The sequence below is a fragment of the Ictalurus punctatus genome, chromosome 2 (assembly GCF_001660625.3).
Source record: "Ictalurus punctatus breed USDA103 chromosome 2, Coco_2.0, whole genome shotgun sequence".
NCBI classification, from domain to species: Eukaryota; Metazoa; Chordata; class Actinopteri; order Siluriformes; family Ictaluridae; genus Ictalurus; species Ictalurus punctatus.
Genome location: NC_030417.2, coordinates 28,868,754 through 28,886,870, shown reverse-complemented (window position 1 = coordinate 28,886,870; position 18,117 = coordinate 28,868,754). Strand labels below are relative to the sequence as shown.

The 18,117-nt window shown below is 38.6% G+C and overlaps 1 protein-coding gene across 2 annotated transcripts in view; it reads right to left on the bottom strand.

Moving 5' to 3' along the window:
* baiap2l1b (BAR/IMD domain containing adaptor protein 2 like 1b) overlaps positions 1-11,619 on the bottom strand; it is a 54,875-nt gene extending 43,256 nt beyond the window's left edge. For both annotated transcript variants that reach the window (XM_017489025.3, XM_017489033.3), the window contains exons 1-3: positions 11,304-11,619; positions 6,933-7,008; positions 709-795 (exon numbers count right to left, since the gene is read on the bottom strand). In XM_017489025.3, the coding sequence (XP_017344514.2) occupies positions 709-795; positions 6,933-7,008; positions 11,304-11,354 (214 nt within the window). In that variant the 5' untranslated portion in view covers positions 11,355-11,619. The remainder of the gene's footprint in view (positions 1-708; positions 796-6,932; positions 7,009-11,303) is intronic.
* Between the last annotated feature and the right edge of the window lie 6,498 nt (positions 11,620-18,117).

Sequence of the window (18,117 nt, the reverse complement as noted above, 5' to 3'; positions counted from 1 at the left end):
AATAATAATAATAATAATAATAATAATAATAATAGGAGAAAAATAAAAAATCCCAACAAAAACAATGGGGTTCCAAAACTGTGCATGGACCCATAGAAAGCAATAAATCTATGGATTAGTGTTTCATTTAATAAATTTGTTGGGTTATTTAAAAAAAAAAATACTATATAACAAAAATATTTATTCCAATCAAATATGTATAACACTACCAAAAATTTTTTAAACATATGTGCCAAATGAAAAAAACTTCTCTTTTGCAAGAGACAAAATTTTCTTTATTGTATAATTTAGCAACTATAGAAAGAAATGTATGAGTAGTGTTCATTTCTTTCTAGAGTTGCAAAATGATACAATAAAAAATAAATTAATTAATTTAAAAAAACACCAAAAAACACCACTACTAGTGACCACTAGCCTACTGAGTAATCTTGTCTGCTAGGCAACTATGAATAAAACACCAATAACCCACACACGGAATTTTTGTTGTTACAGGCACTTGGGCTTATGACTTGTCCACCACAATTGTGCATGTTTATTTATTTATTTATATATTTATTAATTTTTTTAAAAAGCGATTACTTTAACAATGTTACTCAATGCTGCTACTCAAAAAAATTTATTAACTAGTCTGCTTAGTGGCATTACCCTGTTGTTGAGAGCTGGGACAGGCCCACAATTCCTTTCAGACAAGGCTTGACTGACACTCACCTAATTCTCTTGACACTGGAGATACAGCAGCGTTCTCCCCGATCTTACCCACAGCTTCAAAGTACATCTTTCCAGCCAAGGTCATAGCTATAAGAGAGCAAATACACCTACCATCAATTAAACATGCATGACGGACAGAAATACAGTGCCCTCCACTAATATTTGCACCCTTGGTAAATATGAGAAAAGAAGGTTGTGAAAAATAGTCTTTATTGTTTAACATTTTGGTCTTTTGTTCAAAAAAGTAAAAAAAATATGCTGCTCTCATGGATATCAAACAACTACAAACAACACAGGCTTATCAAAAAAAAATCCTTGTTAAATATGTATGCCACAATTACTGGCACCCCTATGAATTCATATGAGAAAAATATATTTGAAACATATTCCCATTGATATTTTACTTTTTTTTTTTTTAGTAGACCTGGATGACTAGGAAAAGAAAATTGTTCAGCCATGACTTCCTGTTTCACAGGAGTATAAATAAGAGGCAACACATAGGCCAAATTCCCTTAGTCATTCACAACAACGGGTAAGACCAAGGAATATAGCGGAGATGTGCAGCAAAAGGTTGTTGAGCTTCACAAAATAGGAAGTGGCTATAAGAATATAGCAAAAGCATTGAAAATGCCCATTTCCACCATCAGGGCAATAATTAAGAAGTTCCAGTCAATGGGAAATGCTATGAATCAACCTGGAAGAGAATGTGTGTCTATACGGTCTCAATGCACTGTGAAGAGGATGGTTTTGAGTGTTTTGGGTCTGTTTATCTGCCAGAGGACTTGGACATTTTGTTAGGATACATGGATTCATTAATATAAAAAATAATATTAAATGAAAACCTGACTGCCTCTGCCAGAAAGCTTAAAATGGGCACTGGTTGGATCTTCCAGTAGGACAATGATCCAAAACATACATCAAAATCAACACAAAATGGTTTACTGACCACAAAATCAAGATCTTGCCATGGCCATCCCAATCCTCTGACTTGAACCCCATAGAAAACCTGTAGGGTAAACTGAAGAGGAGAGTCCACCAGCGTGGACCTTGAAATTTGAAGGATCTGAAGAGATTCTGTATGGAGGATGGATCCCATGCCATGTATTCTCCAACCTCATCAGGTATTATAGGAGAAGACTCTGAGCAGTTATCTTGGCAAAGGGAGGTAGCAAAGTATTGACTAAAAGTGTGCCAATAATTGTGTACACACAGTACTGTGCAAAAGTTTTAGGCACATGCAAAGAAATGCTGTAGAGCAAAGATGCCTTCAAAATAATGAAATTAAATGTTTCTACATAAAAAAAAATACAGTAAAGAGTAGTAAATGAAAGTCAATATTTGGTATGACAAAAAAAATTAAATAAAATAGTAGTCTTGGATACAGTTTGTGCAGTTTTATAAGGAAATTAGCTGGTAGCTTTTACTGAGCATCTTGCAGAAACAGCCACAGTTCTTCTGGAGACTTTGACTGTCACACTTCTTATGTTTGCAGCAAATCCCAGCAGCCTTCATTGTGTTTTTTGTCAGAAAAGTGTTCTCTTATGTAATATGCTGCTTTCTTTAATGAGACATTTTTCGCTAACATTTCATTTTGTGCTAGAAAACTAATGTTTGGGAATCCAAAATCACTTGATAATGTAGACGTCGTAAAACAAAAAAAAATCTATAACAAAGTTTGTACTAAACAAAAATACGGTGCCTAAAACTTTTTGCAAAATACGTCTGGGTTACGCATGTTTGTGTAACCTCGTTTGTTTAGATTTCCTCATTTGTAAGTCGCACTGGTTAAAAGCGTCTGCTAAATGAATAAATGTCACTGTACATGTAAATGTAACCTTGTTTCCTGAAAATGCTTCCGGTTTCCCCATTCCGGTGTGAGGAACGGAAAAGGGCAGAAAGCCTGCAACACTACCAGCTGGCTGGGCAGCAGACATAGACACTTTAGGAATTAAAAAAAAAAAAACAGGCTAATATATATGAAGACCTTGGCTACTCCAGGGGCAAAATCAAGGCAGGAAGGGGCAACGGAGGGCTTGTAGTTCGCTTGACAGATGTCATGGTCAGCAGAAGAGTAAGAAGCTTCTTTAAGGCTCTCTAAGGGATCAAATGGGGCACCTGATAGACCTTCCAGGACCACAGAAAGGCCCCAAAGTATGTGTGGTGTGCGGATAGGCCTCAGCTGCCTGACACCATACATAAACCTCGATGTTAGAGGATGATGCCCCACAGAAACTCAATCAATACGGTTGTGGCGGGCCGAAATGGCAGCCACGGAGAACCTGATTGTAGACGGAGCCAATCCTGCTGAGAAACATGCTTGGAAGAACTCCAGGAATGTAGCTATTGCACAGTTTACTGGGTCTAGCTGACATTCCTAACACCACAAGACAAAAAGTCACAACTTGAGCGGATACAATTTCCTTGTGGAAGGTGTTCTATTGTTCAACATGGTCTCTACAACCTCAGTTGAGAGACCAGAATCTATGAGCTGGTGCCCCTCAGGGGCCAGACCCACAGTTTCCATAATTCTGACCGAGGAGTATAAATCAGCCCTCCGGCTTGAGACTGTAGATCCCTGCGGATGGGAATCTCCCAAGGAGTGCCGCCTAACAGGGATATTATCTCGGAGAACCATATTTGAGCTGGCCATTAAGGTCTACTAGCAGCAGACGTAGACGGTCTTGGCGAACTCTCGCTAGAACTTGTGGGAGCAGAGCGATCGTGGGAAAAGCGTATAGACGTGACCTTGGCCACGTGTGCACCATGGCATCCAGCTCCAGTGGTACGGGAGGAGTGAGGCCAAACCACAGTGGGCAATGTGTTGTCTCCCTTGAGGCGAACACATTCACTTCCACTTGGCCAAACCTCTGCCTTATGGACTCCACCACTTATGGATGGAGCCTCGAATACCAGGGCCTCAGCCCCTACCTCAACAGGATGTCTGCCCCCACATTCCAGACCCCCACAGGGGTCTGGCCCCTGAGGTTTCCCGGAATGTACAATGCACTCACTGACAAAAACATTCCCTCCTCTCAGAGAAGAATTAGTTGTACCTGCTTGAATAGGGGGTGCGAACATAACCCTCCCTGGTGGTTGATATGAGACCACCGCTGTTTTGTCTCTCACAACTAACACATGGTGACCTTTCAAATGAGGACTAAAGAATTTCAGTGCTAGAAAAACAGCCTGCATTTCTAGGTTATGTACAGTCCAAATGAGGGCCACTCCAGAGACCATGAGCCGGACAGCAGTCCAAGACTGCGCCCCAGCCCGTGAGGGAGGCGTCCGTCATTACCGTCTTGCAACAAGGAGATGCCCCTAGAGTGTGACCCAAGGCTAGAAACCAGGGACACCTCCAAATTCTCAAAGCACGTAGGCATCGCCGCATGACACTGATCAATCCTAGAAGTTTCGTCCTCAGACAAAACCACAACTTTTCAACCACCACTGAAATGGTCTCATGTGCAAGAGGCCCAATGGTATGACATTGGCTGCTGCTGTCATAAGCTCAAACAGTCCCTCATAGAGACTGGAGGGGATGCCCAGACCCAGCTTCATCTTGCTCAATGTTGATAGGATTGACCCTATTGTTGGGGATAGAAATTGTCATTGTAGTAGAATCCCATATAACCCCTAGAAAAGTTGTCCTCAGCACTGGAGAAAGCATAATTTTCTTGAGGTTCAACTTGAGCCCAAAACTCCTCATGTGGACAAGAACATCATCTCGATGATGAATCGCCAGTTCCCTGGATCATGCTACAATTAAACAGTCATACAAGTAGTTTAGTACATGGATGCCCTGGAGTTGCAAGGGAGCCAGAGCGGCATCCATGCACTTTGCGAAGGTGCGAGAGGATAAAGCTAGCCTGAAGGGAAGAACCTGATATTGGTATGCATTGCCTCCAAATGGAAACCTCAGGAACTTCCTGTGGCTGGGCAATATTTCTATGTGGAAATATGCATCTTTTAGATCCATCATCACAAGCCATTCCTCAAACTGAATCCGTGGAATGGTAAGTTTGAGCATCAGCATCTTGAACCTGTATGTCCAAAGAGTATGTTTCAAATGATGCAGATCTAAAATTGGCCGTGGACTCCAACTTTTTTCTGGACCAGGAAATAATGGCTGCAAAAACCTCCCTCCCTTAGGGAATCGGGTACATGTTCTATGGCTCCTTTTCCCAAGACGAATCTTACTTCCTGCGCTAACATCGGGCTCTGCTCTGACTATGGTGGACAGAACCTATGGAGACACATTTGGCAGTAGTTTCCACACTGACCGATGGTCTTTTTGTGATCGTACTTGTTTCACATTCTGTTGGAGGGAAAGCATCAGATTTTCATTGCCCTGTGACAGCTCTCTGCCCAGAGAAGAATGTAAACTTGGGACGGCCTTGGCTAGGGGAGGCCCTACAGTAGTACTGGGGGCTAACTGCCCTAACAACCTCACATCCGTTGATATGTTCCCCCGCAGCCCATCAGGAGCACTCATTCTTTGTCTGCTTGGCGTTTATGATCATTCTCAGATCAGGCCTTTTAGCATGCTGTGACCGTGGATGCCTGGTGGGCTGCAACACTCGCCTTCTGTGCCTCAGTTGCACTAGTGCTGGCCTGGACTCCACTCATGGATGCCTGGGCAAACTCGACACGATGGGGAAGGAACTGACTAAACACAACTGTTCCGCCTCACAAAAACTGTCGGCGACGGCATTAACCATGCCGCCAAACAGGCCAGAAGGTTCAACAGGGGCATCCAGCAGGGAGACCTTATCTTTGTCCCCCATCCCTGAGAGGTTACTCCACTGCAACCAAGCTACTCATCGAATGGCCAATATGACGAGCCATTGGCTTGTTCGCCCAGAGAGACAAATCCATGGCACGGCGAAGTTCTGCCACTGCCTCGAGCCCAATTCCCTCCCTGATGTCGAGCTCACTCAGCAGGCACTCAGTCAGGCACTGCCATTGTATGCAGTGACCCACAAACGAGACCCGCTGCTGCATAGGCTTTGCCCACCAACGCCGAGGTACATGGCTTGGATGGCCAGCCCCCCCTAAATTACATGCCACTGATGGAGAGAGGTAGCTTGCAAGTGCCTCCTCCACCTTCGGCATAGCTAAATAGCCGTGCCGTTCATTCCCCATGATGGCCAGATAATCTAACGTTGTGGGGTTTTAAATACAGCAAGTGAATGGTTTTCCCCAGAAGTCTTGGCAGCGGCCTGGCCCAAATCCCTGAGGCTCTGAAACCCAACTCCCTTCGGCTGATAAGAGAATGAGCCACGAGCAGGGCTGCCTGATTGTAAGGTGTTCACAATGCGCACAGTCAGACCTCTCGAGGGCTGCCATGGCATGCTTCACCCCTAGATACCTCAGGACACCTAGCTCCCCATGATGAACAGGGAGAAAGGCGTGATACACTTCCTGAAGTCTCTCTCACTCATACGTTTCTCTCTCTTTTTTTTTTAACGGGACAGAAAAGTAAAGAGATTTTTCTTTCTTTTTTTGAAAAGAGAGAGAGGAAATGAAGAGTCTTTACATGAAGAGCATTATACAAACGACCGACATGCAGTCCTGCTGTAGATAATAAGGCTGACCGTGTGGTTCACAGGTGCCGTTCTATATCACACGATGAGCTTAATTGCCACGCCACCTGATCACGGCAGGCATGATGTTAAATAGGCATGATGTTACACAAGCTTCAGATGCCAATCATGCACGAGGGCACTTCCCACAGCATGAAGCTCAGGCAACATTGAATTCCCTTTGAAAGAGAACTGTATATTTAACAAAGATTTTTTTTTTTGATAAACCTATGTTTTGTTTGCAGTTATTTGATATCCATGAGAGCAGAGTATTTTTGTGAATTTTTTTTTTAAACAAAAGATCAAACAGTTAAACAATAAAGACAATTTTGCACAGCCTTCTTTGCTCATATTTACCAAGGGTGTCAATATTAGTGGAGGGCACTGCACATACCTAATTATGCTTAATTGCTTTATGTCTCAAATAATGAGGACAGCATTTACTAAAATGGTATGGAAATTAATAAAAGCCATATAAACTTCTGCACTCAACTTTACGTTTTTATGTAATACTACTATAAAGTATTACCCAAATTAGCTTGCTTTCATAATGAAGCTGAACTATAAATATACCAATGGCACAACACTGAATATTTGCATTTGAAAATGCATGCATTAAAAAATTCAGAGACTTGTGCTTACCCATGACAGCTTTCTCGTAGCTCTTTCCAAGGTTGACAAGGTTCTTCAGCCCCGGGTTAAACTGTTCCATAACATTCTGGAGAAAGCATTGCAAGTAAACACTTGGCACTAATGAATGTGTGAAGTCTAAGCCTGATGTAATCAGTAGCATCTGGTTAATACCATCTGGACTGGGCTTTAAATGCCAGTTCATTTGTTGATAACCAAAATACAACCAGGCATATACAGTAAAGCATGAAGGATGTGATCTCAAAAATGATTACAAAAACCATGAAACCTATAAAAAGTCACTAACAAGTATGTTTAGGACAAAACACTGCATTTAGTCATGCTGTATGAATATATTCTCACTTGGATGTCTTTGTGGGTAACTGTTCTCTGACTGGAATGCAACTAACCTTTATTATAAAAAGTTTTTAAAGTTATGCTCCCTTTGTCTAGCCTATTTCTAACTTAGAGTTTTCACATTTCTGAACCTATTTCTTGAACTTTAAAGAAAAAATGTACACACATAGGGTTCAAAAACTGGCAGCATATAGTCGGATACTAACTCATGCATGTCTGGAGTGATGTTATATACTGGCCAGCTGCAAAACATTCTGGGAGCCAAAAGTCTTACTTTGTAAAGGAGTTTTCCGCTCTCTTTTTTAATAAAACTGACAGAAGTTCTCAAGCAACTGAGAAATCTATGGAACATTTATTACACATTGGGAATTGCATTAATATAGAGCAAAAAACTTTTTATTTAATATTTTAGTTTAAGTTCATATACGAGTCTTTAGTCAGCAGAGGGAAAATGGGGAATTATTGATGATGTGATCAACCAGCAAACAGTGAATCCTCTGAGTGCTGAGCATGAGCTCGATCAACTTTCAATGCTCACACAAGAGGAACCATACTTGACCAGAAAACAAACTTCTAAATAAATAAAAAGAAAGAAGACTGCAAGCTCAACTCATGAACATTTAAAGGGATCCTTGTTAATCTTTGGTGTTTTCATACACATACACAGTTTATGACTCGGATATAAATTATACTAGCAGTACAAAAGGTCAGATCACTTGTTTGTTTATTTCTAACCTTTAATTAACCAGGAAAAAACTCACTGAGATAAAATCTCTTTTACAAGAGTGACCTAGCCAAGAATGCAGCAAATCTCTACTTCTTGAAGCTCTATACAGAGAGTAAGATCACTGTAAGACCTCCTGTTATCTTCACTGCAAAGCCCCTGTATGTGTGAGGCTCTCTGTCCAACGAGAACATCAGTATAGAGTCCATCTAATAATTTGTCCCTCTGAAGATAAGGTAGTATCTAAGTAGAGCCAAACCCAAACATAGATAGCTTCCCTATTGGAAAAAGTTCAATACAGAACACTTTTGGGAAACCAGAACTATTAAACATCTAAAGAAACCTTTGTGAACTCAAATCATCTCGACCATTTATGTGACCAAATCTACATTAGAGTCCACAGCTTCCACTGAAATGTAACATGTTTAATGAAAACGTTTTGCATCATTTTTAAACCCATAATTGGTTATTTTGTAACGCACATGTTTAACCTGAGAAGCTAAACAACATAACCGTGACCCACTGTAAATGTCCATATGGATGGGATATCAAAGAACTCTATTAGACAACCTTATTTTCTGTCAACATGGAAGTAAAAGGAAGGTAAAAGCAATTCAATATTCCACTGACAAATGGTTTCTAACTAATTATTCATTTACAAGGTCCTATAATTGCTGTCAACACCCTTCCAGGTATGAAGCCCTCTACGTGGAAACGCAGTAACACTAGCAGTCATGGCCGTGACGTATTCACGGGCAGGGTGTGGAAAGCAAGGCCTTGTAAAATTGCAACCTCCCCCAAAGAAAACATGTCTGTGCCAGCAATAAGGTCAGGACGACGGTGGACGGAAACAGGAGCTGATATTTCTGTCCTACTTGTTTGCATGCTGATAAGACAGAAGACATTTCTTTTGAATGTCTGTATGCTGAGTAGACAGCAGCTTATAGAGCATTTGCGATAAATAAATAAATCCATTGTTTTTCCAGATTGTAAAGTTCCATTAGAAATGTTCTTTGTTCGGTTTTTTCAACCATTTTCAAAGATCATCAAAAAGGAAAAAAAGAAATGGAATATGTATTAGGAAATCTATTTCAGTACAGGGCACAACCAAAAATATGGGTATATCTGAAGAACAACAATAAACAGCAGAACAGCCATCATTTTCCCAGAATGTCTGGTTCATTCATTCATATATACACACAGACACACACACACACACACACACACATATGCATACATATACACACACATATACATATATACATATACATATATATATATATATATATATATATATATATATATATATATATATATACATATACATATATATATATATATATATATATATATATATATGTGTGTGTATATGTATGTATGTATATGTATATATATATATATATATATATATATATATATATATATATATATATATATACACACACTAATATATATATATATATATATATATATATATAAAAAACATTTAAACTCCATGTGTTTCCAGACTTTCCAGAATGGATTTATCTGATATCTAACGGCCTTATTTTGACAACAACATATTCCAAAATCTTTCATTAATTTCCAAGCCCGTTTCATATCTAGGACTGAGTATCATTAAAAATTTGTTTCCAGACTTACCAGAACTGTGGGAAGACTCATTCAAAGAAGGAGTCTTGCTTTGACAACAGACTATCCATAATTTTAAGTTAAATACTTTCGTTTTGTTAATTTAAATGTACTTTTTATGCCGCTAGGGATTAGGTACTTTCCAGAACTGTGTAAGGATGAACTCAGCACCTTTTTATCTTGAGACCTCACTCTGACAATAAAAATATGTTGTGTATTCTTATTGAGTGTGTTTATTTCCAGATTTTCCAAAACTGGGAAAGGATGCATGTAGAGTCTTCGGATAATGAGTGGTAATAATTTGGTAGTAGAACATCCATATTTATTTCCAAAACGTTTACTTAATTTACATATGTTTTAGGCTTGGAACCAAGTATCTATAAATTTAATGTCTCCATACTTTCCATAAATGTAGGAAAAACATAGACTACGTTTACATGGACAGCAGTAATCTCATTATTGACCTTACTCTGATTAAGATAATAATGTGATTAAGGTGTTTACATGAGTCGCTTTTAGAATACTCCTGTCATGTTCCCGTTTTTACATGTTATAGAACATAATTAGATTAACAGCCCGCGTCATTACATCACCACGCCACGCCGTCCGACTTCCCTCCAGAATTTCACGTATCAACATACAGTTCGTCTTCGATATGGTACCGTATACAGTTTTGGGTGTTTTTGTTTAACTTTTTTTACGAAAGCTTTAAGTGCAGTTAATTATTTGTCATGCTATACGTGCTAACAGACGACTGCTTGAAGCCGTGGGCTGTGTCTTAAACCGCGTACTTACTGTCTATATAGTAGCCGAGACACATGTATTTTTTCCCACTACAGGCCTATAGTAGGCAAGTATGCGGATGGGACGCAGCCGAACTTTCTTGTTCACTGTAAAATGTTGAGCACTGCCGTATGTGATCGTGTCCTGTCGCAAAACTGCGGTGAAAACTCTCACACGATGTTCATAATGTGATTAGGGTGTTTACATGTCTGTAATACACGTCCATAATGCAACTAAAACAGGAGTACTCCACCTCTCTTAATTCGATTAGAGCTTAATTCGAGTATGACCTTAATTAGATTAAGTAAAAACTGCTGTTTACATGGTAGTTTCTTAATCAAAGTATGGTCTTAATCTGGTTAAGAGTGGATTATTGTTGTCCATGTAAACGCAGCTATATAGAGAAACATATCGTTATTTTATTTTTTTTTACATTTCCATATTCTTTCCAAGGAAACAAGTATCTTAAAATTCCATATGCTTTCAGACTTTCCAGACATGCACAAGTATTTTATAGTCATGTGGTAACTGATTTTCATGCTGTAAATTGATTAATTTATATGAGCTTTGACCTTTATGTTATTTATTCTTGCTTGTTACGTTTAGGTGTGCCTCACCTGACGCCTCGGCTTATCATAGCCTTGAGTAAAGTATGACACAAGGGCAGATACTCGACAAATGTTCAACTGACAAACTATTAACAGATGGTGAATCATATTTTCTTTCATATCCCTTCTACATTTTAATGTCCCGTAGTTCGATAACGACCTTATGCTTGGCAAGCAGGTAAACTAGATACAGTGGTCAGGCCATTATATTTCTCCACAGGACCTACTACCTGTAAGAGTAGGCTATAAGAAGAAGAATATAATGAGATTTCCGCCGATTACCTTGTAGGTGCTTTCAGTCAGTTTATTCACCTCTTCTGGGTCTCGCGACATGTTTCAGTCCTTCGCGACTTCGCGCGTGCAACAAAAATACAAAACTTTGTAACCTGTCGATACTCCCAAGTAATGAAACGACAACCCAAAAAACCTCTGTTAGAGACTGTTCCGCAGCTAGTCGATTTTCTCACATATCACACTTAAAACTATAACAAGAAAAAAAAGAAAGAAAATCCCCAAACCGACGAACAAAGACGGGCGTTTTGGGTTCAATTTCAACGCCGTGCTGTCAAACTCGTGCATGTGTGAGTGAAGAGAAAGGGGCGGAGTCAGTCTAGGTAAGGCTAGGTAGAGCGCGTGACGTCAAGGCTGGATTTGGGTTCGGCGTACCGCGTATGTTAGAGCCGAAAGTGAAGAAACCGCGCCCCCTGGTAGTGGTAGTTATATTTTCAGCTTACCCCTGGGAAAAATGATGGAATCGCCACACTTAGAGGATGTTCACCCGGCTTTTTCACTTCGTAGCAGATAAACAAATCGCAGATATGACACAAAACAATTTTTGTTTAATAGCTGAACATTCTGGCTTTTTGAAACATAGCCTACTTCAAACAAATTATATTATTTATAGTATTTTAATTAATGGAATATTTTTTCCAGATCAAGCAGAGGAAAAGATTATGGAATCAACAACAACAACAACAACAACAACAACAACAACAACAACAACAACAAAAAAAAAAACCCACAATTTTTGAGCCTTGTCATGGACCAATTTACCATAAATTTTCGGATTGTGATCTGGATTGTTTGCTGGCCAGGTCACTGAGTTGATCTGCCTTTCCTGAAGAAAAGCTGTAATGCTTTTTTTCTGTGGCAAGATGAATTATCTTCCTGAAAAATTACTTCATCATCACCACATCACCAAACCTATTTTCTATCAATGTAATGAGAAGTGTGTCCAAAATTTAAATTTACACCTGTGTATTGACTGTTGAGATCTCCTTTACCTGGTCCTTTACCTGACATGCAACCCCATATCATAAATGAGTGGGGAAATTTGATTGTTTTCTTTAAGCAGCCATCTTTATGTTTCATTAGAACTGCACCAGTCATAAGTTCCAGCATGCATATATATATATATATATATATATATATATATATATATATATATATATATATATATATATATATATATATGTGTGTGTGTGTGTGTGTGTGTGTGTGTGTGTGTGTGTGTGTGTGTGTGTGTGTATATATGTGTATATATATACATATATATAATAATTTTTTCCCCTCAATATTGAATGATTCCATAATTTCTCTCTACTTGATTTGGGAAAAAAGCCATTAATTAAAAACAGTTTCATTTAATTTGATTGAGGTATGTTTTGCAAAGCCAGAATGCAGCTATTAAAAAAAGCAACAACAAAAAAAAAAAGCAGGGTGAACATCCTCTAAGTGTAGTGATTCCATAATTTTTGCCAGAGGTAGTAGATTATTTAGCATTAATACTTAAATTATAATTAGCATTTTTAGGGGGCCCTTGGCTTCTGGCTGCCCAGTGCAGTTGCCTACCTTTGCCTACTGCTAAGTCTGACCTTGATTATACTGTATGTAACACATTATTGCACCCACATAAAACAGATTTTTAAAAAAAAGTGATGTCACATATGAATAAATCTATATCAATTTATACTGTAATCTGCACTCATTTGGATAAACATATTTTGCTGCACATGCTTTATGAATCTACAGAAAAACAAATGTGTACTTATTTCAGGCAATATCGAAAGAAATGAAAACATTATGTTACTAAAATAGTTGTAAAATCTATAAGCTATTAGTCATTCAAACAGTTGGACCAGTAGTGCCCAACGTATCCCTTAAGTTGAGCATAGGGATGGGGAATGTTATGAGATAAAATCTGGCACACATTAAATAAAGAACAAAATTGAAACTCTCCTTAATCCATCCATCCATTTTCTGTACCACTTATCCTACACAGGGTCACAGGTGAGCCTGGAGCCTATCCCAGGGACCTCGGGGCACTGCAAAGTACACCCTGGCCAACCCATTGCAGGGCACTATCATGCACCCATTCACACATTACGGACAATATGGAAATGCAAATCAGCTTACAACTGGATAGAAAACCTGAAGGAAACACCAAAATTACAGAGAGTACATGTAAACTCCGCACAGCCAGGGTGGAGATTCGAACCTCCAAAACCAGAGGTGCAATGCAAATATGCTAAGCACTAAGCCACCGTTCCCCCATCCTTAATTACTCTTTTAATTGGACACATTCAATATTTCACTTATGTACGTTTCACCATTGCAATGATGAGGAATGTTTAGCATAATGGAAGTAATGTGTGTGTGTGTGTGTGTGTGTGTGCGTGTGTGTGTGTGTGTGTGTGTGTGTGTGTGTGTGTGTGTGAGAGAGAGAGAGAGAGAGAGAGAGAGATTGGAGTATAGATGGAATTTGTAATTTTGTGTTCCATCTTCTAAGTATAGTCTTAAGCCTTATTCCTAAGTGGAAAGACCAACCATTTTTCCTTCTTGCTGTTCCACAAATGTAAGAGGCTGGAAAGACCCTTCATCTATTGGTTTGAATGCAATGTTTTACTTACCAATCATACACACTTTTCTATGTACTATACAGGGTGACCCAAAAGTCTCAATATCTTGGACAAATTAACACTTTTTTAGCAAAATGTAAGTTTATTTACAAAACATCCTCTACATGATTGCCATTTCTTTGTAAACACACACAGAGTCATCTCTCCCATTCATGATGAACTCATGTTAACATTTCTGGTGTTATGCATGTAATTGCATGTCCATCACGATTTTAATTTGTTCTTACTTTGTCAAAGGCATCCTTAAAGGCTATCTGAAAAAGAAAAAGATATAAACTAAATATGAAAAATTTTGGATGGCATTTTGCTAAAAAGTGTTTATGTCCTCTATGTATGTAGACTTTTGGGAACCACTGTATTTTTCCAGTATTTTATTTATTTATTTTTTTTCAATGAAAGGCTTCCAAAAATATCATTTTAAAGCTCACTAGGTTTCAAACAGAAAAAAAGCCCAGATGGGGTATCATATATGCTGATATTCAAGGCTTCAGTATTAGTACCCTACTCTGCACTATATTAAATTGCAATTGCCTTCCACAAGAGGTCTCTCAAAAGCAGAAAAATAAATACATATCTGAGAATGAGGAATGGTCAGCATACACAGAGGGCACTGACAAAAACACTTGTCGTGTAGGGACATAGTGGCATATAAATCCATGTGTTATGTGTTTATTTACATGCCATCCATGTCACTGATCACTTGATGACAGTGCTATTGTGAATTGAGTCTGTGGTGGTATACGCTTTATTTGAATGTGCTTTCTGCATAAGTACATTTATATTATGGAGTGTAATATAGGCATCAGGTTGTGTCTTAATTTGTAGGCCTACACATGCTGTGGGAGTAGAGTCAAGAAGTCTACTGTCAACAAGTCCACTGTCAAAAACTCACATAAAAGCCAAACCCGTAAATGTGAAACCTCTCAAGGCTGCTGTCTGTTGATCTATCTATCGGTTTTCCTTTTTAAACTCACTGCTGAATACAGCATTGACAATGCAGAGAGGCAAACGAATAAGCTGTCCCTCACAGACCTTGGAGCTGTAAAGAAAGATGGGCATCCTTCTGTACATTCTGTGCAAAAAGCAAATTGACTACATTGTCTAGGGAATATGCAATCCCCTCCAAAAGTATTGAAATGGTAAGGCCAAATCTTTGTTTTGGCTATACACTATACACATTTCGGTTTGAGATAGAAAGACGAATATGAGACCATCGATCATTATTTTAGCTTTCATTCCTGATATTCACATCTAGACATGTTAAACAGCTTAGAACATGGCACCTTTTGTTTTTTGACACATACATTTGATAAAAAAAAATATTGGAACATGTGTTTTCTGTTTCCCAAGTGTTTCTGTTTAAACTTTTAAAAGCTCTGAATGTCTATTCCTCACCTGTGAAGACTGCATTTGTTGTTAAAAAGGATAAACCAAGATGAAGAATAGAGAGCTGTCTATGGGAGAAAAGCAAACCATTCTGAAGTCATTCTGAAATTAATCACAGCCATTGCACAAGCAGTGGCTCGTCAACAGTAAGAATCAGAAAGCCAGATTGGAATTTACAGAGAAATACAGAGATGAGCCAGAAAACTTCTGGAACTAAGATGAACTTCTACCAAAACACTGGAAAGGCCAAAGTGTAGAGAAAAAAGTATCTGCTCATAATCCAAAACTTACAAGCTCATCTACCAAGCATGGTGGAGGTAGTGTCATTACTTGTGCTTGCATGGCTGCTTCTGGAATTGGCTCACTAATCTTTATTGATCATGTAACTCATGATGGTAGCAGCAGAATGAATTCAGAAGTCTACAGAAACATTCTGTCTGCTAATTTACAGAGAAATGCATCCAATATAATTGGGAGGAACTTCATCATGTAACAAGGTGGTGACCCAAAACACACTGCCAACACAACAGAGGACTTCATCAGGAGAAAAAGTGGAAGGTTTTAGACTAGCCAAGTCAATCACCAGACTTTAACCCAACTGACCATGCATTTGTCCTCCTGAAGAGGAGACTGAACAAAGACACCCCCATCCCACCCCCAAAAACAAGCAACAACTGTAAGAAGCTGCAGTACAAGCCTGGAAAAGCGTCACAAAGGAAGAATGCAGCAGTTTGGTGATGTCAGTGGTTTGATGCATTTTTACAAGCAAAGGATTTGCAACCAAATATTAAGTGTTATTTTATTTAGTTTAATTTACTTTAAGACTATATGTACCTATACTTTTGCTCACCTAAAAATTGGGTGGTCTGCCACCAAAGTTGTTTACCACATCTATATGTAAATATCAATGAAAGCTGAACTTTTCATTTATTGTCTCATATTCATCTTTTGATATTAAATGCAAATGTCTTCAGTGTATAGCAAAAACAAAAGAATAGTCATGTCATTCCAATATTTTTTTGGAGGGGACTATATTTACCTTTATGATGATTGCAACAACCTTCTGTATCCCTATGGAGTTCTAGTCTATGATCTGGAAATGTCTATAGCAAGCTGTGAACTTCACAATGACTTGCAGATCCAACAGAACAGGTTTCTATGGATTTTATTAGCATTTTTGTTTTTAGTCTATATCGTTTCTGTTAGGCATTATGTCTATAGCTGAAGTTATAATGTATTCCGCTATTTCTCAGTTATAGAAAGCCATTATCAATGCCAGAAGTATGAAGAAGAAAATATTGCCCAAATATTTGACATGTTTTGGTATTTATATTGTGAATCTTACATAGTTGACTTTGGCATCTCATAGCTTTAACAGTCGAGTAGTGCAGTGTGCTGCAGTATAAATTGCATCATTTGAGTGCAGAATCTACAGAGACTGGCACTGCCAGATGAATCGGCCCTCAGCTGTCACTATTTCACCACCAACAAAATACAGAATGGTTCTTCAGTGTGAAAACAATTCTTCCATATGCTGCAGCCCACGTCCTCAGCTTGAATTTTAAAACAGTGGGCAGTGGTGGCTCAATGGTTAAAGGCTCTGGATTACTGATCAGACGGTCAGGAGTTCAAGCCCCAGCATTACCAAGCTACCACTGTTGGGCCCTTGGGCAAGGCCCTTAACCTTCAGTTACACAGTTGTATAAATGAGATAAATGTAAGTCGCTCTGGATAAGGGCGTCTGCCAAATGCCATAAATGTAAATGCAAAAACACAATGACAACACAGCATATGTCCATGGACGTTTAGCTGCAATTTCAACATCTTCTGTAACATTTCAAAAAACGTTTGCCTAGATGAATGTGGAATACAAAGTGGGAGCACACCATGATTTACATAAACATTCTTTTGTTGTGCAAGTATAGGCAACAGTAGTAACACTTCTTTTGGGATTATTTTTGGAACGCTCTAAAAATAGCTGAAGGCAGGGTTTTATTATTTTCTTATTATTATTTTAGACACTTTATTTATTTTTTTGGCTAAATATCAGCTCTAGCTGAAGTCAATCATTTTAATATCCTCAACCTCATTGGGCAGTAAGTCTGGAAAAGAGGCAGAGTGATCAAGGATGAATGCTGCTTTAAAGGGCGCTCACATAAAAGCTTTAGAGGCATCTTTCATCCAATGAAACCTACTGTCTACATGGTTTCAACAAAAGATCTATCACAACAAAATAAAGAAAGAGTTGATACAAGAAATTACAATTTTTTAAATTATAATTAAATGCTATAAAAGTCTTCCTAGGGCATAATGATTAGCCGTGATGTCTGCAAAACAGAATGTTTCTACACTCCTTTTATTTCTACACAAGTCATGAGCCAAAAAGGATACAGAGATGTATTTTGTACAGAATTTTGTGATTGCAACAAGCTAGAAAATGAGACAGGGTTGTGTGTTGTGTACCCTTGAATGCTGCTGTGCCACTTTTCTCATTTATCTTTTTTGAAAACTCCAAAAAGGGGCATCCTCACAATGTTAGCAGATTTCTGGTTTTGGTTTCAGACAGGTCCTATGAATGTTTTGAAATGAGAATTATGACACTGAGAGAACATTCAAAGATGTACATACACTTTATACACTATTCTACCTTTGCAAACCATATCTTCATGGACCTCACTTTGTTCACAGGGGCACTGCCATGCTGGAACAGGTTTGGACTTGACCCCTTCATTCCAGCGAAAGGAAGTTATAATGCTACAGCATACAAAGATATCCAATGCAATTGTGGGCTT